Source organism: Carcharhinus amblyrhynchos, chromosome 1, assembly GCF_965287045.1.
Source record: "Carcharhinus amblyrhynchos chromosome 1, sCarAmb.v2.hapA, whole genome shotgun sequence".
Classification (NCBI taxonomy): domain Eukaryota; kingdom Metazoa; phylum Chordata; class Chondrichthyes; order Carcharhiniformes; family Carcharhinidae; genus Carcharhinus; species Carcharhinus amblyrhynchos.
In genome coordinates, this window is record NC_137324.1 from 101865935 (window position 1) to 101890176 (window position 24242).

The 24242-nt window shown below is 40.4% G+C and overlaps 1 protein-coding gene across 5 annotated transcripts in view; it reads right to left on the bottom strand.

Moving 5' to 3' along the window:
• The window catches only part of haspin (histone H3 associated protein kinase), a 55146-nt gene that overhangs the window by 7318 nt on the left and 23586 nt on the right, over positions 1-24242 (bottom strand). For 4 of the 5 annotated variants that reach the window (XM_080198657.1, XM_080198620.1, XM_080198637.1 and 1 more), the window contains 8 exons: positions 21924-22035; positions 20740-20915; positions 19634-19834; positions 15457-15542; positions 13146-13208; positions 2994-3085; positions 840-919; positions 673-761 (listed from right to left, as the gene is read on the bottom strand). In XM_080198657.1, coding sequence (XP_080054783.1) covers positions 673-761; positions 840-919; positions 2994-3085; positions 13146-13208; positions 15457-15542; positions 19634-19834; positions 20740-20915; positions 21924-22035 — 899 coding nt within the window. The remainder of the gene's footprint in view (positions 1-672; positions 762-839; positions 920-2993; positions 3086-13145; positions 13209-15456; positions 15543-19633; positions 19835-20739; positions 20916-21923; positions 22036-24242) is intronic. The other variant, XM_080198628.1, reaches the window with a different exon arrangement.

Consider the following 24242-nt stretch of genomic DNA (forward strand, 5'->3'; position numbering starts at 1 on the left):
ATTTTAATTTTTTTCTCTTGAAGTGACTGCTCAAACACACAAACTAACAGGACTCCAATGTCACAAAAATATGGCCTGAACAATCAAAGGAGCACTTAAACATGAAAGTGTCCTCGCTTGGGGATAATTTTTCCATGAGAACAGGACAGAACCACAAGGCATGTTGAACCTTCTCTGCCATTCAATACTATCATAACCGATCTTCAATATCTCACATTCTATATGCGAATGGGAAGTGGATGGGAATATGGAGTAATTTCATCCACTCCGCATATTCCTTCATACAAGAGAGGCCGGAGATCTGTCCATCTCAGCCTTAAATATGTTCAGTGATGGAGCATCCACAACCCTCTGGGGGAGAAAATTTCAAAGATTCACAATCCTTTGAGTGAAGAAATTTCTCCTTATCTCAGTCCTAAATGATTGACCACTCAGGTCAAGATTCTGAAGCAAACCTTTTCTCAGAAAAGGAGTCCCTTAAATATTGAACAGATCCCTGAAAATGGCAAGCTCAGTACTCACTGGTGACTTCTTATTTTGTTTAATTACACGCGACTAAACCTTCCTCGGTTTTAAAGGACAGACATTTGGTGGTCTAGCAAAGCTCGAAAAATAGTAAATGCTTCTCTGTTTACGCAAAGGATATTGCAAGATTCGGCTTTCTGCACTTACCTGTGTTCAAAATTTAAAGCATTTTCAGCCACAGCCAAGGATGCAGTCACTTGCTGTAGTATACTTCTTGCTACTTCAAGGGAAGGTATCTGCAGAAACAGTTAGATTTAATACATTTGATAGAAAGATAATTAGTGTTATCTATAGAAAATAATTAAAAGCAGTACCTTTGTACTCATGCTTTCTAGATCACAACCACCATAGTCAAATTCAAAAATGATGTAGAGTTGCTCATTGTGTGATTCATCTAGTAAAAAGAAAATATTTTTTACCTGGATGCCATTCAAATGTCAATAAATCGGGCAGGGGGTTTTACAAAACAATTAATCTTTAACATGTAATGCAACTATATTCAATCACCAGTTTTGTATTAAAATTGAAATTTAATATAGATTATTTCATAATAACAAATAACTTGAAATTACTGAAGCATGACTTAACATTGCTTATGTCTCCAATAATTCTTAATTCATATTACTCTGATCTTTAAAAAAGGTGTTTCTACAGCAATGATTTTTCTCAAAGCTATTTAACTTGTCACAAATACTTTTCAATGTTCACTTTGGGACAGGTAACAAGAATGTTGAGAAGGTAGCAAAACAAATGATAATAAACCCACAAAGAAAATATGGTAATTACTCACTTCAAGCGACGAACACAATTTTTTGAAAATAATTATATCTGCTTTTTTGTCCAATAGCAACAAGACTAAAAATACAGAGGGAAACCTACCCCATCAAAACATTGGTGACACAGCACATTGACATGTGGGTGGTAAGGAGCAGCTGTTCTCCATAGCTGAAGGGTTAGTAGCGAGGGGACACGAGCTCAAAGTGAGGGGCGGGGAGAGAGATGTGAGAACAAGTAATTTACCCAGAGGGTGGTGATGGTCCAGAATGTGCCGAGAGGATGGTTGCCTCACACCCTTTAAAGAGTACCCGGATGAGCACTTGGCACATCATAACACTCGAGGTTATGGACCAAGTGCTAGTAAATGGGATTAAATAAATAAGGTCTGGTATTTCTCATGTGTTGGTGCAAACTCAGTGGGCCGAAGAGCCTCTTCTGCGCTGAGAGATTCAGCGATATGCAGTCAAGTATTTGCATCAGTATTTTCAAAGGAGGATATTGTAGAAGAGCTGATTTCTGAATTTACAGAAAATAACACATTATAATAATTGAAAGGAAAGCATTACAGAAGCCAATAAGACAATAGGTCCAATCTATAAAGTTTTGAGAGAAATGAGTGCTAGGCATTCAAAGAAGTAGCAAGCAGTTTGATGAAATTTTGAAAAGAAACAGACTCAACACTGTCAGCAGATTTTAAGATGTTAGCCCAATTTTAGTGGATGTTAAGATATTTTTGTTAAGAATTGGTTAGAGCCCAATTTTGTGGCAAAACAAAATCATGCTGAAAGCAAGCATCCTACCAGAAGACCAAAGGCTCACTCAAAATTGGGCCTCAGGTTTCATTTGATACATTTAAATAAGATGCTCATCTGTCACACCTCAAAAGCCAGTTTGCCCATTATAAGATTCTATGAGTTGTCTATCATGCAAGCAGCAGCCCTCAGCTAATATCTTGGGAAGGTGGGCTGATTCTGGGCTAGCATTAGCCCTCAGGAAAAAGGAGCACTCTTAATCATGGTTTAAAAGATTTTTAAAAAATTACCTTCTGATGGGCAGTAACTTGGTCAAATCCACAACAAAAAATCCTAACCCAAATCTGCTACCTGCACTTCTCAGAATTTCTGAGACAAGTCCTAACACAAATGTCTGACCCTTAGTAAAACAGAACCTGGTCCCCTTATTAAACAGCCTGCTGAGGCATCAATATTTCAGATGTTTTTGACAGAAACAGTACCATGAAATTGGGGCATCTGGCCCCTGCTCTGCATCCTTTTTGGAAAGGACCAATTTCTCCCCAAATGATTCTGATCAATCTTTTGTATTCTGGCAATGTTGGAAAAGGAAGTTGATTCCTTCCTTTGAGAAATCCCAATCAGTAGTATGGAATAGCAAATCATGGTAGGATAGAAGCACTGTTGATCCTGTACTTTGGAAAGAGCTGATATGATTGAGTGACCTTTGCTTGTTCTGCATTTTGCTATGCTTTCATAAATGGCATGCAAGAAATCAGAACATTCCTGGCCCAATTTGATGCTCAGTTCCTTGCTGCAAGTAAACTTCAAGCTTCAAAGGCAGTCCCAAATTTTGGAAAGTGATCTCAATTTTCTTAAATTGTGCCAGAAAAAAAACCATTTGTTTTCAGGAGCAAAAGAAATATTTGTAACACCAAAAAAAGCTATTGAGATTCGCACCTGGCCGGTCATTTTCAGATATCTTGGTTCGATGGTACTTGTCCCAAGCTTTAAGTAATGCCAGAGGGTAAGAATCTTTCACACAATGCACACTACAAAACAAGAATTTAACTTTCTTCATGTAATATTTACTACAATTCAGATTTTTAAAAACCCAGATACATAGCATTGAGAATAGAAACTTTTTGTTATTCACAGCATGATAAAACAAAAGATATTGCTAAAATGTGTGCATTAGCATAGGGCAACAGGAATCTTCAACCCCCAAGCTGTAGAAAATCTAACCTCATTTTCAAGGCCCAGGGAGTAGGAGTGCCTTGGCACTCTGGAATGGTATGAGCAGTTCCAATCCTGCTGCCTTCATCATGCCATAACAAGGTTGAAAATCTTTGGGATTTGGGTCACTCCTCTGCCCTGGGTTCCTTTGATGATCTTTTAATTGTTTTTCCTTTACGGGATGCAAGCCTCGCTGGCTAGACCAGCACCTAATGCCCTCTGAGAAGGTGGTGGTAAACTGCCTTCTTGAACTGCTACAGTCCCTGAAATGTAGGTACACCCATAGTGCTATTTCGGAGCAGGTTCCAGGATTTTGATCCAGCGACAGTGAAGGAACTGTGATATATTTCCAAGTTAGGATGGTGAGTGACTTGGAGAGGAACTTCCAAGTAGTGGTGTTCCCAGGTGTCTGCTGCTCTTGTCCTTCTACATGGCAGTAGTCGTGGGTTTGTAAGGTGCTGCCTAAGAAACTTTGGTGAACTCCTACAGCACACATCATAGATGGTACACACAACTTCCACTGTTCGGCAGTCACGGAGGGATTGAATGTTAGAAGGGGTAGCAATCAAGTAGGCTGCTTTATCCTGGATGATCATAGAATCCCTCCAGTGCAGAAGGAGGCCATTCAGCCCACCTGTTCAGTTTCTGATCAATGGTAATGCCATATTGTTGATTGTAGGGGATCCAGCAATGGTAATGCCATTAAATGTCATGGGGCAATTGTTAGATCCATTCTTGTTGGAGGTAATCATTGCCTGACACTCGTTTGGTGTGAACGTCACATGCCACTGTTCATGCCAAGCCTGGTTGTTGTCTAAATCTTGCTGCATTTGGACGTGGACTACTTCAGTAGGAGTGGACACAAATGATACCGAACAGCACATCGGTGAACATCTCTACTTCTGACCTTACGATGAAAGGAAAATCATTTCAAACAGTTGATAATGTCTGGGTTTAGGGGTCTACCTTGAGGAAATCCAACTGTGATATCTTGGAGCTGAGATGATTGTAATGGTTGGAAGTCAAAGAATTTTCCTATTTGTCAGGTCTGATACCATCCAGCCGAGTCCTGTCTCCCCTCCCCCCAATTCCATTAATCCCAGTTTTGATAGGGCTCCTTGATGCCATACACGGTCAAGAGTATTGATACTACGAAGGCTATGGCAAGTGAGAACCACAAAAGTGGAAGCATTCAACAAGCTAATGAGGCTAAAGGTAGACAAATCTCCTGGCCCTGATGGAATGCATCCCAGTTCTAAAAAAGATGGTGGGGGAAATAGCAAATACACTAGTGGTAATTTACTGAAATTTGCTAGATTCTGGAGTGGTTCCTGCAATTGGAAAACAGCAAATGTGACACCATGTTTAAAAAAGGAGGTAGACAAAAGATAGGTAACTATAGGTCAGTTAGCTTAACTTCTGTAATTGGGAAAATGCTTGAATCTATCAAGGAAGAAATAGCAAGATATCTGGATATAAATTGTCCCATTAATAAGACGCAGCATGGGTTCATGAAGGGCAGGTCATGTTTGACTAATTTGGTGGAATTCCTTGAGAACATTACATGCGCAGTGGACAATGGGGAACCTGTGGATATGGTGTATCTGGATTTCCAGAAGGCATTCAACAAGGCGCCACACCAAAGACTGATGCATAAGATAAAGGTGCATGGAATTACAGGTAATGTATTAGCATGGAGAGGATTGGTTAACTAACAGAAAGCAAAGAGTGGAGGGGTAAATGTTTTTTTTTGGTTGGCGATCAGTGGCTAGTGGTGTGTGTCAGGAATCAGTGCTGGGACCGCAATTGTTTACGATTTACATAGATGATTTGAAGTTGGTGATCAAGTGTAGTGTGACAAAATTCATAGATAACGCTAAGAACATAAGAACATAAGAAATAGGAGCAGGAGTAGGCCATCTGGCCCTTCGAGCCTGCCCCGCCATTCAATAAGATCATGGCTGATCTGTCGTGGCTCAGTTCCACTTTCCCGCCCTCTCCCCATAACCCTTAATCCCCTCTCTTATCAAAAACCCATCAACCCGCTTCTTAAAAATATTTAGCGAGGCAGCCTCCACCACTTCAACGGGCAGAGAATTCCAGATATTCACCACCCTTTGAGTGAAGAAGTTCCTCCTCAACTCCGTTCTAAACCGCCCCCCCTTTATCTTGAGGCTGTGCCTCCTAGTCCTACTGTCTTTTTTGAGCGGGAAGAGTCTCTCCACCTCTATCCTATCCATCCCATTCATCATCTTATACGTCTCAATGAGATCTCCCCTCATTCTTCTAAACTCTAACGAGTACAAGCCTAGTTTATTCAGCCTCTCCTCATAGCTCAACCCCCTCAACTCCGGTATCAGCCTAGTAAACCTCCTCTGCACTCCCTCCAAGGCCAAAATATAAGATGAGTGGCAGAGCAAAGTGTGCAGAGGATGCTGAAAGTCTGCAAAGGGATGTAGATAGTTAAGTGAGTGGACAAAGGTCTGGCAGATGGAGTACATTGTCGGTGAATGAGATCATCCGTTTTGGTAGGAATTACAGCAAAATGGACCCTCATTTAAAAATGGTAAAAAAAAAATCGCATCATACTGCTGTGCAGAGGGACTTGGGTGTCCTTGTGTAAGAATCACAAGGAGTTGGTTTGCAGCGCAGGAGTTTGTTAAGAATACAAATGGAATTTTGTCCTTTATTGTTAGAGTGATGGAGTTTAAAAACAGCAAGGTTATCTTGCAGTTGTATAAGGTGCTGGTGAGGCCACACGTGGAGTACTGTGTACAGTTTTGGTCTCCTTACTTGAGAAAGGATATACTGGCACTGAAGGGGGTGCACAAAGATTCACTAGGTTGATTCTGGAGTTGAGGGGGTTGGATTATGAAGAGAGACTGAGTAGACTGGGGCTATACTCATTGGAATTCAGAAAAATGAGGAGAGATCTTATAGAAACATATAAGATTATGAAAGGAATAGATAAGACAGAAACAGGGAAGTTGTTTCCACTGGCAGATGAGACTAGAACTAGGGGGCATGGCCTCAAAATAAGGGGGAAACAGACTTAGGACAGAGTTGAGAGGGACTTCTTCATACAAAGGGTTGTGAATCTGTGGAATTCCCTGCCCAGTGAAGCAGTTGAGGCTTCCTCGTTAGTTGTTTTTAAAGCAAGGATAGAAAAATTTTTTTTAAACAGTAAAGGAATTAAGGCTATGGTGAGTGGCCGGGTAAGCGGAGCCGAGTTCATGAAAAGATCAGCCATGATCTTATTGAATGGCAGAGCAGGCTCAAGGGGCCCGACGGCCTACTCCTGCTCATGTTAAGTGCTGCCTTGATGGCAAGGGCAGTCACCCTCACCTCACCTCTGCCATTGAATTCTTTTGTCCATGTCTAAACCAAAGCTGCAATAAGGTCAGATGCTGACTGACCCTGGCTGAACCCAAATTGAGTGCCCATAAGCAGATTATGAGCAGTTGAGAGTGCTGCTGCTGTTGATGATGCCTTCCATCACTTTGCTGATGGTCAAGAGTAGATTGATGGGGCAATGAATGGCTGGGTTGGATCTGTCCTGTTTTTTGTGTATAAGACATACTTGGGCAATTTTCCACATTGCTGGGGCGATATCTGCTGTAGCTATACTGGAAGCACTTGGCTAGGGGCGCGACAAGTTCTGGAGCACAAATCTTCAGGTCTATTGCCAGAATAGTGACAGAGCCCATTAGCCTTTGCAGTATCCAGTGTCTTCAGCTGTTTCTTGATATTATGTGGAGTGAATCGAATTGCCTGAAGAATGCATTTCTGGAGAGACTGAGATGGATCATCCTCTTGGCACTTCCAACTGATGATTAGAGTCAGAGGTTTACAGCATGGAAACAGGCCCTTCGGCTCAACTTGTCTATGCTGCCTTTTTTTTTAAAAAACCCCCGAGCTAATCCCAACTGCCTGCATTTGGCCCATATCCATCACACCATGTAACTATCTAAATTCTTTTTAAAAGACAAAGTTGTACCCACCTCTACTACTACCTCTGGCAGCTTGTTCTAGACACTCACCACCCTCTGTGTAAAAAAAAATGCCCCTCTGGACACTTTTGCATCTCTCCCCTCTCACCTTAAACCTAAGCCGCCTAGTTTTAGACTTCCCTACCTTTGGGAAAAGATATTGACTATCTAGCTGATCTGTGCCCCTCATTACTTTATAGATCTCTATAAGATCACCCCTCAGCCTCCTATGCTCCAGAGAAAAAAGTCCCAGTCTATCCAGCCTCTCCTTATAACTCAATCCATCAAATCCCAGTAGCATTCTAGTAAATCTTTTCTATAATAGGGTAACCAGAATTGCACACAACATTCCAAGTGTAGCCTTACCATTGTCTTGCACAACTTCAACAAGACATTCCAACTCCTGTATTCAATGTTCTGACTGATGAAACCAAGCATGCGGAATACCTTCTTCATCACTCTGTCCACCTGTGACTCCACTTGCAAGGAGCTACAAACATGTACCCCTAGATCTCTTTGTTCTGTAACTCTCCCCAATGCCCTACCATTAACTGTGTAAGTCCTGCCAGGCCTGGTTCAATCTACCAAAATATATTACCTTACACTTGTATAATCATCATACATTATAGAACCCTACAGTGCAGAAATAGGCCCTTCGGCCCATCGAGTCTGCACCAACCACAATCCCACCCAGGCCCAACCCCCATATCCCTACATATTTTTACCCGCTAATCCCTCTATAACCTAAGCATTCCAAGATACTAAGGGGCAATTTTTCTTAGCATAGCCAATCAATCTAACCCGCACATCTTTGGACTGTGGGAGGAAACCCAGACACAAGGAGAACGTACAAACTCCACACAGACAGTGACTGGAGCCCAGAATTCAACCCAGGTCCCTGGCGCTGTGAAGCAACAGTGCCGCCCCTCCATTTGCCATTCGTCAGCGAAAATTAAACTCCATTTGCCATTCATCAGCCCAATTGACCAAGATCCTGCTGCAATTGGATGTAACCTTTGCCACTGTCCACCATGCCACCAATCTTGGTGTCATCTGCAAACTTATTAACCATGCCATCTATATTCTCATCCAAATCATTAATATAAATGACAAATAACAGTGGCTAAGCACTGATCCCTGAGGTACACCACTGGTCACAAGCCTCCAGTTTGAAAAACAACTCTCTACAACCACCCTCTGGCTTTTGTCAAGAAGCCGATTTTGTATCCATTTAGATACCTCACCCTGGATTCTGAGAGATTTAACTTTATGCAACAACCTATCACGCGACACCTTGTCAAAGGCCTTGCTAAAGTCCATACAGACATCATCAATTGCACTGCCCTCATTTACCTTCTTAGTTACCCCTTCAAAAAAATCTAATTTATGAGACATGACTTTCTACACAAAACCATGCTGACTGTCCCTAATCAGTACTTGAGTCTCTAAATACCTGTAGATCCTGTCTCTCAAAATACCTTCCAACAATTTACCCACCACAGATGTGAGGCTGACTGGCCTATAGTTCACAGGCTTTTATCTGCAGCCCTTTTTAAGCAAAGGCACAACATCTGTCACTCTCCAATCTTCAGACACCTCATCCGTGACTATCGATGATTTGGCAATTTCCTCCCTAACCTCCCACAATGTCCTGGGATATGCTTCATCATGTCCAGGGGATTTATTTACCTTGATGTGCTTTGAGACTTCCAGCACCTCCTTCTCCGTAATATGTACATTCCTCAAGACATCACTATTTATTTCCCCAAGTTCCCTAACATCCATGCTTGTTCTCAACGGTAAATACTGATGAGAAATATTCATTTAGGATCTCACCCATCTCTTGTGGATCCACATATAGATGACCTTGTTGATCCTTAAGAGGCCCTACTCTCTCCCTTGTTACTCTTTTGCCCTTTATGTATTTGTAGAAGCTCTTTGGATTCTCCTTTGCCTTATCTGCCAAAACAAACTCATGTCTCCTTTCTGCCCTCCTGATTTCTCTCTTAACTCTACTCCTACATCCCCTATACTCTTCAAGGGATTCACTCGATCCCAGATGCCTTTGCATGTCATGTGCCTCTTCCTTCTTCTTGTCCAGGGTTTCAATATCCCGATTCATCCAGGGTTCCCAACTACTGCCAGTCTTGCCCTTCACTCTAAGAGGAATGTGTTTACCCTGAACCCTGGTTAGCACACTTTTGAAAGCGTGCCACTTATCAGACATCCTTTTGCCTTCCCACAGCATCCCCCAATTAACTTCTGGAAGTTCCTGCTTGACACCATCAGAATTGGCCCAATTTAAAATTTTAAACTTTTGGGCCAGGCCTATCATTCTCCTTAGCTATCTTAAAACCAATAGAATTATGGTCATTGGTCCCAAAGTGATCCCTCACTAACACTTCAGTCACCTGCCCCTCTTCATTTTCCAAGAGGAGATCAAGTTTTGTCCCCTCTCTTGTTGCGAATGCTTCAGCCTAATCTTTTGCATTGATCTTCAAAATTGGGTCAAGGCCAATTTTGATGGTATTAGATAAGAACTTTCAAAAGTTGATTGGGGAGTCTGTTGGTAGGCAAAGGAACAGCTAAGTAAGTGGGAGGCTTTCAAAAGTGTGTTAACCAGAATTTTAGAGTGAAGGGGAAAGCTGGTAGAAGTAGGGAACCCTGGATGACTTGAAATATTGAGGCCCTGGTCAAAAAGAAGAAGGAGACATATGATATGCATTGGCAACTGGGATCAAGTGGATCCCTTGACGAGTTTAGAGGCTGTTGGAGTACAGTTAAGAAAGAAATCAGGAGGGCAAAAGGGGGGCATAAGATTGCATTGGCAGATAAAGCAAAGGAGAATCCAAAGAGGTTCTATAAATACATAAAGGACAAAAGAGTAACTAGGGAGTCAGGCTTTTTAAGGATCAACATGGTAATCTGTGTGGATCCGCAAGAGATGGGCGAGATCCTAAATGAATATTTCTCATCGGTATTTGCTGTTGAGAAAGGCATGGATGTTAGAGAACTTGGAGAAATAAATACTGCTGTCTTGAGGTGCGTACATATAACAGAGGAGGTGCTGGAAATCTTAAAGTGCATCAAGGTAGATAAATCCCAGGACCTAATTAAGTGTATCCTAGGATGTTGGAGGAGGTTAGGGAGGAAATTGTGGGTTCCCTAGCAGAGATGTTTGAATCATTGACAGCCATAGATGACGTGCCTGACGATTGGAGGGTAGCAAATGTTGTGCCTTTCTTTAAGGACAGCTGCAGGGAAGAGCCTGGGAACTACAGACCAGTGAGCCTTACATCTGTAGTTGGTAAGTTGTCAGAAGGTATTCTGAGAGAAAGGATCTACAGCCATTTAGAGAGGCAAGGACTGATCAGGGATAGCCAGCATGGCTTTGTGAATGGAAAATTAAGTCTCATGAATGAGTTTTTTTGAAGGGGTAACCAAGAAGGTAGATGAGGGCAGTGCAGTTTATGTTGTCCACATGGGCTTTAGCAAAGCCTTTGACAAGGTACCACGTGATAGGTTGTTGCATAGGGTTAAATCTCACAGGATCCAGGGTGAGGTAGCCAATTGGATAGAAATGAGCTTGACAACAGAAGACCAGTTGTAGAGGGATGTTTTTCAAACTGGAGGCCTGTGACCAGTGGTATGCCTCAAGGATTGTACCCGCCATTACTACTACCTCTGGGAGCTCATTCCAGACACTCACCATCCTCTGTGTGAAAAAATTGTCCCTCTAGACCCTTTTGTATCTCTGAAAGCTAGTGCTGCCAAATAAATCTGGACTTTAACGTGGTGTTGAGACTTCTTACTGTTCCATGTTCTGACCAGTGAAACAAGGTATACTGAATGCCCTCTTCACCACTCTCTCCCCCTGTAACGCCTCGCTAAATATTTTTAAGACACGGGTTGATAGGTTTTTGATAGGCAAGGGGATTAAGGGTTATGGGGAGAGGGCGGGAATGTGGAACTGAGACACGACAGATCAGCCATGATCTTATTGAATGGCGGGGCAGGCTCAAGGGGCTAGATGGCCTACTCCTGCTCCTATTTCTTATGTTCTTATGTTCTAACCCCACATTCAAGGAGCTATGAACCTGTACTTCTAGATCTCTCTTTGTTTTATAACTCTCCCCAATGCTATCAGAATCCCATTGTAATCCCAGAAAGGTCTGAAGGTGGATAAATCACCTGGACTGGGTGGACTACACCTCAGGGTTCTATAAAAGTTAGCTGAGGAAATTGTGAAGGCATTGGTGGTGATCTTTCAGGAATCATTGGAGGTAGGGCAGGTCCCAGAGGACTGGAAAGTAGGCTAATGTAGGGAGGGAGGCAGCAGATGTGAAATTATAGGCCGGTTAGCCTGACTTCGGTCATTGGCAAGATTTTAGAGTCCGTTATTAAAGTTGAGATTGCGGAGTACTTGGAAGTGCATGATAAAATAGGACTGAGTAAGCATTGGCTTTAACAAGAGGAAGCCGTGTCTGACAAATCTGTTAGAGTTCTTTTGAGATAGTAACAAGGAAGTTAAATAAAGGAGAAACCAGTAGATGTGATTTATTTAGATTCCCAGAAAGCCTTTAACAATTTTGTCTTTTTAAAAGCATTTAGACAGTTACATGGGCAAGATGGATGTAGAGGAATATGCAGGCAACTGAGAATTGCTTACTGGCAAAAACAGGACAGCATGGACAAGTTGGGCCAAAGGGCCTGTTTCCATGCTGTAAACTTCTATGATTCTAGGCGCCTCCATCATTGAAGATATTTGTGGAGCCTCCCTCTCTAGTAAGTTGTTTAATTGTCCATCACCATTCGCGGCTGCATGTGGCAGGACTGCAAAGTTTAGATCAAATCCGATGGTCATTGGATCTCTTCAGTCTGTTTACTACTTGCTGCTTATGCTGTTTGGCATGCAAGTAGTCCTATTTTGTCACTTTATCAAGTTGACACCTCATTTTTAGGTATGCCTGATGTTGCTCATGGCATGTCCTCCTGCTCTCTTCATTAGATCGGGGTTAAGTGGGGGATATACTGGGCCATGAGGTTATAGATTGTGGTCAAGGGCAATTCTGCTGCTGATGGCTCACAGATCTCATGGATATCCAAATCGAGTGGCTAGATCTGTTTGAAGCCTTTCACAATTTTTTTCCTGTCATTCTACCACAGTGGAGCTGGACCTGAAAGATGGCCAAAGGGCAGTGAAATTTCAGCCCCAAAGTATTTAAGATGGGCATAGTAATACAAAATCAATTTGTTATTGGCCACTTCACTAAATGTTTTGAAATGTGTGTACATCTGCAATGGAAAACTGAAGTAAATAGGAGCAACAAGAGCAAAATGTAATGAATTTACATGCTCAAATTCCAGCGGGTAAATCTTTCAAACAATAAAGGCTGAATGGCCTTTGTTTAGTGAGATTCTACAGTCAACTTACCAGAAAAATTAATCCAATTGCTTGTTGCTATTTATTTCATTTTTTAAAATTAATGATTAATTTGCTTCTGTTGCCAAAGTTGATGCATTTTCTGACAATTAATATTCATCGCAATTATTAAACCTTGCTAGAGATGTCATCAGGCATTAAAAGATTGTAGACGTCTGGCACTTAACCTCTTAGAAGTTAACTTCTAAACCAAATTCTGAAAACCATCATTGTAATTTGTCAGATTCCTGTTCAGCACTTTTTCAGTGTTATTGGTTATATTATGGTCGATCCAAGAGGAAATTCTTACAAATCTTAATAAAAGCAGTCAAAGAAATTGTGAATTTTTTCCAAATAACTATTTCAAAGAACACCTATATCATTAACTGATGTTAATGTTGGAGCAAAGTAATAACGTTACATTTGCAAAATTCAAATCAAAATTTCATAAATAAGAGCACTTACGAATGTAAGAAAATGAATCCACTAGTGCAGTTTTCACTGTCTTCACTCAGTTGACTTAGTTCTCTAAAGGAGAAATATTTTTCCATTTAGAATTACATTGTTTGAAGAACAATTCAATTGAGCACCGGATGGTGCAGTGTCATGCGGCCTAAAACTGCTGTCTAGCTCGGCAGTATGACTTTGAATCAACTCAGTTCTTAGGTGGACACAGAAGAGTGCTTATTTTTCAGTAGCAAATTGAACGCTTAGGCCAGAAAGACCACAAAGATACCTGTTCAAGAAATAGAAATTATTCTGGTACAGTATGCATTTTCTTTACTAGGAAGATTGCAGAATAGTTAGGTAGAATATAGCAGTGTTACTCTACACCTTAGCCGAATTGGGAATTCAGATGTAGGTAACTGCATTTTCAATTGGCAAATTAAAAAAAGCAATAGTCACCATTACTGAATATGCAGGGCATATGAACAAGAACATAATAACTAGGAGCAGGGGTAGGCCATCTGGCCCCTCGAGCCTGCTCCGCCATTCAAGAAGATCATGGCTGATCTTTTTGTGGACTCGGCTCCATTTACCCACCTGTTCAGCATAACCCTTAATTCCTTTACTGTCCAAAAATTTATCTACCCTTGCCTTAAAAAAATTCAAAGAGGTAGCCTCAACTGCTTCACTGGGCAGGGAATTCCATAGATTCACAACCCTTTGTGAAGAAATTCCTCCAACTCCGTCCTAAATCTGCTTCCTCTTATTTTCAGGCTATGCCCCCTAGTTCTAGTTGCACCTGCCAGTGGAAGCAACTTCCCTGCTTCTATCTTATCTATTCCCTTCATAATGTTTCTATAAGATCTCTCCTCATTCTTCTGAATTCCAATGAGTATAGCCACAGTCTACTCCGTCTCCCCTCATAAGCCAACCCTCTCAACTCCAGAATCAACCTAGTGATTCTCCTCTGCACTCCCTCCAGTGCCAATGTATCCATTCTCAAGTAAGGAGACCAAAACTGTACACAGTACTCCAGGTGTGGCCTCACCAGCACCTTATACAGCTGCAATATAACCTCACTATTTCTAAACTCCACCCCTCTAACAATAAAGGACAAAATTCCACTTGCCTTCTTAATTACCTGCTGCACCTGCAAATCAACTCCTTGGGATTCCTGCACAAGGACGCCCAAGTCCCTCTGTACAGCAGCATGCTGCAATTTTTTTCCATTTAAATAATCCATTTTGCTGTTATTCCTACCAAAATGGATGTACTCACATTTACCAACATTGTATTCCATCCACAGACCCTTGTCCACTCACTTAGATTATCTATGTCCCCTTATAGGCTTTCAGCGTCCTCTGCACTTTCCTCTTCCATCTTAGTGTCATCTGCAATTTTGACACACCACACTTGGTTTCCAACTCCAAATAAGATATGCCTATACTTGCTTGGTAGTACAGAATTTGAATATTGCTAAGTGAGACACGTTGCCAAAGTTCTTCATTTTGCACCCATCAGGACAAACGGAAAAAGGCAAACTTCAAACAATCACAACAATTCATACCGCATGGAAAAGAGTTGTTCAGCAAGTCAACTGTAATTAGCTGAGGCAGTTCTATGCAGAAAACAACAGCGAGGTATAATGTTCCTCAAGTTCCCAGATAATTAAAAAAAGGCACAAGACTTCAACATATTCCTTCCATTTAAAAGGAGTTCCCACACACAAATGGATACCACTCCAAACAAGGGTAAAGGAGCCATATTCTGAGCTCTAATTATCTTAAATTGATTGTTAGTGTAACTATTGGCACACTCAGGATTGTACAATAAGCAATTTAACAACACTTATAAACAAGAATATTTAGTAACAAATCAATGTTCTGGATGGTTATCAGGAGGACAAGTCTGGATCACCTTAATGGGTAGGTCAATGTTCTCAATCACACTGATGAAGTGAAAGCACTGCTTGTAATTGCTGGGCACGACTTAGAAGCTGCACAAAGAAATGCTTCATCAGAATTTCAAACTTTGATGAAAGTCGTTTGTTAAGTAAAAATGCATTTGAGGTCCTCCTGATCACCATCCAGAATTTTGATTTGCATTTGAGGTAGGGGCAAGGCTGCTTTTTTAACTAAAACTAGTTAAGTGGTATGATTGCTCAATGATTTTTATTAAACAATACTAGAATAGTGGGAACTTTAATATGCATCTCTCCTGCACCAGATTTAAGAGCATTGAAAAGCACTTCACTATCCAGCAATGTTTTTCCTATTTTTTAAAAAGATCAGCTTGAAACTTAAAGACCAATTTGAAAATGAACACATACTTTGAAATTATTATTTCAGGAAGAATCTCTTCAAATTTCTTCTGCGGTTCACCATTCACAGGCTTCTCTCCTTCTATAGGAATTATCTGCAAGTTAATCACAGTTGAATTATTTGGGATACAAGTGCAAGAAAACACAATTTGCAGCTCTTTACAGTGGTGTTGCTTATAGATGATGATTTGAATTTGCTCTTCTAGAATATGTTGCTACCTTAGCATGTGATAGATGGCAGCATAAGGGAAGCATGCAGATGTGCACACTTCTATTAAGATTTAATAAATCTTAAATACAAGATTTGATAATCAATTAAAAATGCAGAATTCAAAACTCAAGCTCAAAACTCATTTTTACTTGGAACAAAATATCTTCCGCTTAATACAACTTGCTTCTTGTCCAGATTGCTGCAGTTCTCACTTTTGACATAAAATTAAGTGCTCCCTTTTGACTATTAACGAAAAGTTGGTACTTAAACCTTTTGCATCCTTACTAATCCTTCTGTATCCCAAAAGATGTGCGCTTGGATTACAGCCAAAAAAAAGAGTAAAATGGCTATTCTTTGTGCCAACTGCCTGAGGCCTGGACCTGATAGCTGGGATTACCTCAATGAGTGTGAATTAAAGTAGTAAAATATAAAATTTGGTGGTGGGGGAGAGAAGTATCATTCTTATTAAAGCCATCAAATATAATGAGGATACATTGAAACTAGCTTTAGAAAGCAGATGGGAGAATGTGGTAAGAATTGCCACTGATCTGAAAAGTAGAAATGACAATATAGCTCAAAAGATTAAGCTGGTAAAGGTGTTCCAGTCAAACAAATGCTTTGTTACAAATACATTGAATAAAGCATAATGTTTTGGAATTAGAAATATACACCTAAAATAGGGGCATTATGTGTTTGCAAATTATCTTCAAATGCAGTTATAATTGTATAAGCAAGAGAAACAGCTACTTTGCACAAGGCATTATCTCTTAATTGTCAATTCAACAAATAAGCAGTTAATCTATGTCCTAGATTTTGCTATCAAGGGGAAATTAACAGTGCTTGCCACTGAACTTGAAGAAAACTGCCACTAAAGATCTAGCAATTTCTGTAGCATGGACTTCCCCTTTCCTAACATTAATTTGAAGCTTGGGCCAAGTCAAAAGGATCTCCAAACATTGAGCTTCATCAAGCATTGTAAGCAGTCAATCACATTGAAAAATCCCCCAGATAGCAAACTTTAAAAAAGTGGAATTACCAAAAACAAGGCATTTGATATTCCACAGATAAAATTCGATTTTCAGTTCCAATTTGTGCAGTAGCAATTATGCACTTCACACACATCATTCAACAAGGACTTTTGCAGTAGAACTATTAGCATAAAAGGGCAAGCTCTCGTCAGTTCAATGATTTCTAATTGATTACAGTCTGTGGGAACTTCAATTCAGAATTATTGAACCATTTACAGCAGTTAGTGGTTTTCAGAGTTTAACAATGCATGTGCTTATCACCAAAGTCGCTGCCAGACTTTAGAGGAGTAATGACAGCAAAAATCAATAATTTTGCTGTCATTACTATTGTTACTTCCAGGCCTAAATTTTTCAATGGCACTGGAGAGCTGGGGCTTTGCAAGAATTCCCTTCTTCAAATAACATATCTCAAACAGAACCCAAATCATTGGCAAAGGCAGACCAGTTTAATGTCTTATCCAATAGACAGCAGCTCCGACAATGAGGCAGCCTTTCAGTATGCCATTGACGCAGCAATGCAGATGATGTGCTCGAATCCAACTTGAATATGGCTTGAAGCCACAATCTTCTAATTCAAATTATGTGGATACTTTCAAATAAGATAGGCAAGTATAACATAGACCTAAATACATGCAGGCTGTACAAATTTGTAAAAATAGACAGAGGAACGCAATTAGCTATAAAATGCATCAAGAGTATGGATTGAATAGTTGTAGGAGACATAACTGGAGCACCAGGGTAAAAAATACTAATCCATGATTGACAATGAGCACAAGTTCAAGCTAACAGCTAGAGTTAGGTTAGCCTAGTGAGGCGCTACAGGATAATGTAATACAGGAATCATGGGAGGCTGTCAGTGCCCAAAGCTGACTAAACTAGTAAAAAACTTCAGATTGAGAGAGAGAGAGAAAGAGAATGGGCAGAATTTTCCCCAAAAATTGGAAGTGTTGAATTTGCATGAAAAATTGAGCAATTTACACTTTCTTTTTCAGTGGGAGTTCAGAGACAAATCTCCCACACTGTGCATAGCAGAGATCACCAGCATATCATTAAATTCCAGTGGGCAGGGCCTACTCCCACTGGAGCGGGCTACCACATGTGCCGATCTGTCAGTGCTGAGATTAGCACACGCGCAGCGGCCCTGTACTGATGGCCTCTCGATTGCTGGCCAGCTCAGTCACTAGCCCCCAACCATTCCAGGGCCCAGCTCCAATCCCCCTCCCTCCCAGCCAGCTGCGATGATTCTCCCCATCCCGACAGTAATGCCCCCTCTCAGTCCCAACCCCACCCCCGAGAGCCAAACACCCCTGCAGGCTAAGTCCCCTGTCCCCAACTCGCCCAAAGAGCTGGCATCCCTGCTTCCCCCATAAACCTTATGCAGAGTGGAGGCAGGACACCACCCCCCCGCCCCCCCCCCCCCCCACCTGACCCAGACTGATTGTCCCCATCATAAGGATACACATAAGGCATCAGGATCCACCCACTTGGCTCTGCCCAATGCACAGTGCTAAGGTGCCCCCTGTACATTGGAACTTTGCTCCTTGGGCAGTGCCAGGACATGCTAACACTGCCAGGGTGCCAATGCCCAGGGAGCATCCCTCCCACCGCCCAACCCTCATGGGGAGGGGTGACATGAGGTCACAAATGGCCACCCTTTACTTCAGCAGGGTCAAGCAATGCTAGCAGGCTGCAGACTTCATCCTGGGCCAGCTAATCATGTAAATTGCCCTTTATCTCCACACCGATGTCAGGTGGGGGGGCAGACACTGCCAGAAATCCGGCACTGGGAGACGCAAACCCTGCCAATCAGCCAACATGAAAATCTCCCAGCCCAAAATGGGAGAATCGTGGCTAATCAGTGCCTTCAATTTATTAATTAATAGCATGTGACAGTGAAGAGATTTATTTTAAAATTCACCCATGCAAAAAGATGCATCATCTGCCCTGAAAGTACTTCAGAAATCCAAGCAAATGGTGAAAGGTGCCAAATCTTCAACACAGGCTCCCAATTAGTAAAGTCCCTTAAATTTGTGTGCAATATTGTATTCAGTGGTCTATCAAAATCAGGATCCTAGAAGTGAGAGAACATTCAAGCTTTGGACCTTGCATTATATTAAAGACTAGCGGCAAAGATAAAGTGAGAAATTATTTGTAGCAGTGAAAATGCTTGGCAGCATTATACAAGATGCTTTCTGTGGCAATCTGGAATACAACAGTCAAAGGAATAGTGATTTCTGAAGGAGATTCCTAAATTAGTTAAGTATATGCAGAGGATATAAACTTTCTCATATCTTCTGAAAGTAAATGAACGTCAAGCTTTTAAGAAAGATTGAGACGGCTCAAATTATCAGATTAGCTGATAGGGGTGAAACTAGTTTGGGGAAAGAGGACAAGCAAATAGTGTCTATTTGCAAACAAAAGCAAATGGCAACTGGTGAAGATCATTTCTGGCCCTCATATGGTTTACACTGTTCATTAATAACTTGGAGAATATCTTCTATTAAACTAACAAGTCACAAATCCATTTCTTAACACATATTAACAAAAGTACAAGGCCACCACATTCAGTTGCATAGCTTGTATTTTCAATGCTCCCACTTTTAATTCAGGCAGTGCTGAGTGCTTCTTTTGGGTAGTTTGTTGCCATATATGCTGGAGCATGCAGGTTAAGCAAGTGGGAATGTCAGTCAGCATGTAAAGCTAATTTGATGTTAACAGTGCCATTTTTGACCTTGACATATTGATGTACAGCCACTTTCTGGTCATTAAATTTGATAAATATCTGAAAAAGGGAAACGTACAAGGATTTTAGGAAACAGCATGAGAATAGGACTAAATGAATAACTCTTTAAGGAGAACCAGTACAAGTGTAATAGGCCAAATGATTTTTCTAGTGAAGTAAAACGCAAACTCAAATTCTCTACAATATTATCTCTTGGCAAAGTACCTTGAAAACCACAGATTTTCCATCATCATTTGTCGTCTGAAATACTTCCCCAAAGACTCCCTCTCCAATTTTCTCACACTTCTTGAGTTTGGCTAATGATATACATTCTTTAAAGGAAATAGGACCGTTCTGATGACATTCATTGTACACTTTCTCTTCATCTGTAAGGAACATCGGCTGCAGGACTGATGACCATTTCTTCTAAAAGATATTTAATAAGAAATAATTAGTATATAAACTGTTCACATATTTGGTGTTTCAAGTTGATAATTAATTAAATATCCTAATATTCTTAAACTATAAACACGCTCAATTTGGAATGTTACACTATTAATATGGCTGAAAAAGTATTAAATCATTTAGTGGGAAACATCAAGTGTTCTGGACCATATTAAGCTGCAGTAATTTTGAAACACAAGGTAATATTTTAGGTTAACTGATGTAACTTTCCCAGCTCATGTACGAGTCTCAAATAATTACTGCATGGAATTTCAGAAATATACACTCAACGATAACTTTATGCAGCATTATTTTGTAAAAAAAATCTCAATTTCAGGCATTGAACTATTTCTTGTGGTATGAGTAAAATTATCTATGGATAACATTATTTCAGTCAACATAATCAATTTATTCAATCTATCACTCTCTTTTCCCTATTCCACAAAACCTGCTAGCATGTCTGAATCATGTTCTAACAATTATTCAATATCTGAAAAATACATCACAATGATTAATAATGATAAACAGATCAGATACAAAAGACAGCATTTTGTTTAATTAAGTGTTTTTTTTTCTTCACTGTTAAGCAGTTAAAAAGGATGCACTCATCTTGGATAAGTTATATCACTTTACTATCCCAGAACATTTTTTGCCTTTAATAAACATTAAAGGCTGTTCTTCTTGAGATGTTGGAATATAAAATTAAAAATAACTATGTAATATTATGACTGCACAAGTGATTTATAGCTTACTAAGTGGGCAAAAATAATCAGTTTCATTGCAATGCTAGCAAGATGATAAATATGATGTAATTAATTTTTTGGGGCCAGGTTTTAACTTTTTGCAAAATGATCTAACTGGATATAATTTCATGCCGATATATCTACCGCAAAGGAACCTCTCAATTGTCTTCTTTTACTGCTAGTTGGAGTTGGAGATAAATTTGCCATTGAAACCAACTTATTCAAGCTTTCATCATTACAACTTTTTCTTAAAAGGTATGTTGATTCTGGAGAGTTTTCATCTGGCATGGTGCAACCAGGTTTCAAAGGTGTAATGATGACTGGAAGAGAGAGACACACAAATATGCATGTTAGTACTATATATACACTGGTGCTTCATGGTGAAGTTTACTTTATATTACAATTCCAGTCTTAAAACATGATTGGGCATTTGATCTCAATTCTGTATAAAGAAATAGTTAACACTATAGTTTCAGTGCAGGAATTGAAAACAAAACTACGGACAAACTACAACAGCATTGTTACACTGACCAATCAGCTACCACAGGGAATTGAATAGTTATGAAGTTAAATAATAATGGAGTTTTGGCAGCATGGTGGCACAGTGGTTAACACTGCTGCCTCACTGAGCCAGGGACCCAGGTTTGATGCTGGCCTTAGGCCGTTGTCTGCATGGGCTTCATCTGGGTGCTCTGGTTTCCTTCCACAGTCCCAAATTGTGCAGGTTAGATGGATTGGCCATGCTTCAATTGCCCCTTAGTGTCCAAGGATTAGGTTAGGTGGATCAGCCATGGTAAATGTGCAGCATTGTGGTGATAGGGTGGAGGCAAGTTTTGGAAAGTTGGTACAGATTTGATGGGCCCAATGGCCTCTTTCTGGCTCATAAGGGTGCGTTGGTTCTAAATACAAACTTTTTTCAGATATTTTGGAAATGCTTCTGAATTAAATTTATTGCATTGACTTAACTGATATTTCAACATTGGAGAAAAATACAAGAAAAAGGAAAAAGCCTCAGTTCAACATTTCATATTACAATGCTGTTGTGAGGCACAATTGTCTCATATCTCACATGCTAAAGACTTTATTAAAATATAACTCATATCACTTGTGCTCCACCTCCAAATAATAGTCCAGAGTTGGACCAAATCAAAGGAGAAACATATTAATACCCATAATAGTAATAATACGTGTGGTTGTTTAGAAGATGTCAGAGGCCATAAATATCCTTTTTAGCAATATTACAAATATAATATTTAGCTAGATTTGTTTTTAATGCAGTTATTGCAAAATTTGAATTATTTATAGCAAAACTAAACCCAAACAGTTACCTTTCTTTCTTTTATGAATTGAATGAGCTGCTTTAAACCTTGACCAATTACGTGAGCCCATGGGGGTGAAAACTGTTGAAGAATTCATAAATGACGATTGCAGGGATTTTATCTAGGTAAAATGATAAAAAAACCAATTACATTGCAGACTTGGTGTAAAAATAAAACTTATTTAACCATGTTTGTATTAGTTCATACACTGCAATTCAATAGATCATGTGTCTTTTAACTATTTCCTGATTACATTTGTATGTATACGAAACATTTAATGATGTCCCCACCATCCCTCATATCCACCGTTTTCAAACAACTGTTTACAAGAAACAAAATTCTTTAGTATCCTTCCACCCTCCCCTATATTGTGACACCATGAATGGTGGTTGTTGACAGCGCTGAGTATTCACAATGCCGCTAGAAAAACACATTTTCAATCACAGTGCTAAAATTTTCCCTTTAAATTTATAAACAAGTGCTGATCCGATTTCTGAAATTTGGACGTGTCATAGCACCCAGATATTTCAAATTTTATTTTATCCAGGAATTACATTAAGGCCCTGTAAACTTTTGCTTTTTCAGTTATTAAATGTATCAAATTTTACAATCCACTCAATTTGCATACTGGAAAAAAATTCTAGCTGCGGCAGTCAAACAAAGCAATTAAACAGAATCATGACGTCTCCAGGACATTTTAGAGTAGGTGGAACATCTTCCCATCACCAGTATGTGCCACATCAACTTTATCCCACAATAACCTCCATCTATTTGTAATTGGTCCAATTGATAAAACTGTATTAATTTCTGTAAGTACACAAGGGACACACACTAGATTCTTTAAAATTCAACTCATAAATCTGGAATTAAAAGCTAATCTCAGTGACCAGGAAACTTATTGATTGTTAAAAAACCCACCTGCTTCACAAATGCCCTTTGGGAAAGAAATCTCCCATCCTTACCTGGTCTGGCCTACATATGGTTGACTCTTAAGTGCCCTCTGAAGTAGCCTAGTAAGCCACCAGTTGTATGAAACTGCTACAACGTCTAGAAGGAATGAAAATGAATGGGCCACTCATATCAACCTAGACACTGGAAACAATGACGAACACAACCCAGTTGAGCAGCAAAGTCTTCCTTACTAACATTTGGGAGGCATGTGCCAAATTTGGGAGAGCTGTCCCACAGACTTGTTAAGCAACAGCCTAGCAAATTCATTCTCATCAAATCACACCTTAAAAACAATGCCCAGATGCCAACACTATCTCTGTGTATGCCCTGTCCCACTGGCAAAAGAGCCCCAGCGATTTACAGTCAGGAGGGAGTTGCCCCGGGATGTCTTGACATTAACTCCAAACCACAAGACAGATTGGGCAAGAAAGCCATCTGCTAATTGCAATCCTTCCCATCATCCTCAACTGTTGAATAAATTATCCTCCATGGTGAACACCAATTGGACTGAGGATGGCAAGTGCACAGAATGTAACAAGGGTAAAGAACTTAAATGTCCATCACCAAGAGTAGCTCAGCAGTACTAATACTGACCAAGATAGCCGAGTCCTAAAGTACACAGTCGCTCATCTGGGTCTGCAACAGATAGCGAGGGAAATAACAAGGACTTGAGGTTATTTTCGTTAGAGAGAAGGTTAAGAGGTGACCTAATTAAGGCATACAAGATGATATGAGGGTTAGATAGGGTGGATAGCCAGAGCCTTTTTCCCCTCGGATGGTGATGGCTAACACGAGGGGATATAGCTTTAAATTAAGGGGCGGTAATCACAGGACGGATGTCAGAGGGAGGTTCTTTACTCAGAGGGTAGTAAGGGCATGGAATGCCCTGCCTGTAGCAGTTGTGGACTTGCCAACTTTAAAGGCGATCAAATGGTCAGTGGATAGGCATATGGATAACATTGGAATAGTTTAGGTTAGAGGGTCATTAGATTGGTTCCACTGGTCAGCACAACATCAAGGGCCAAAGGGCCTGTACTGCGCTGTAATGTTCTATGTTCTAACAAGAGGCAAAACCCTACTTGACCTTGTCCTCACCTGTCATGGATGAATCTGTTCATGACACTGCTGCCCTTGTGGATCCAAAATCCCATTTTCACAAGGCGGATGCCCTCCATCCATTTACATAGCATGACCACAATGTTAAATGGCATTGTAAACAGTACCAACATTGTACAATCATCAGTGAACATCCTCCCTTCCAACCTCTTGATGGAAGGAAGGCCAGTGATGAAGCAACCAAAGATGGTTGGGCTGAAACAAACTACCCTGAGGAACTCCTACAATGATGTCGTGGGATTGAGATAATTTGATTTATTG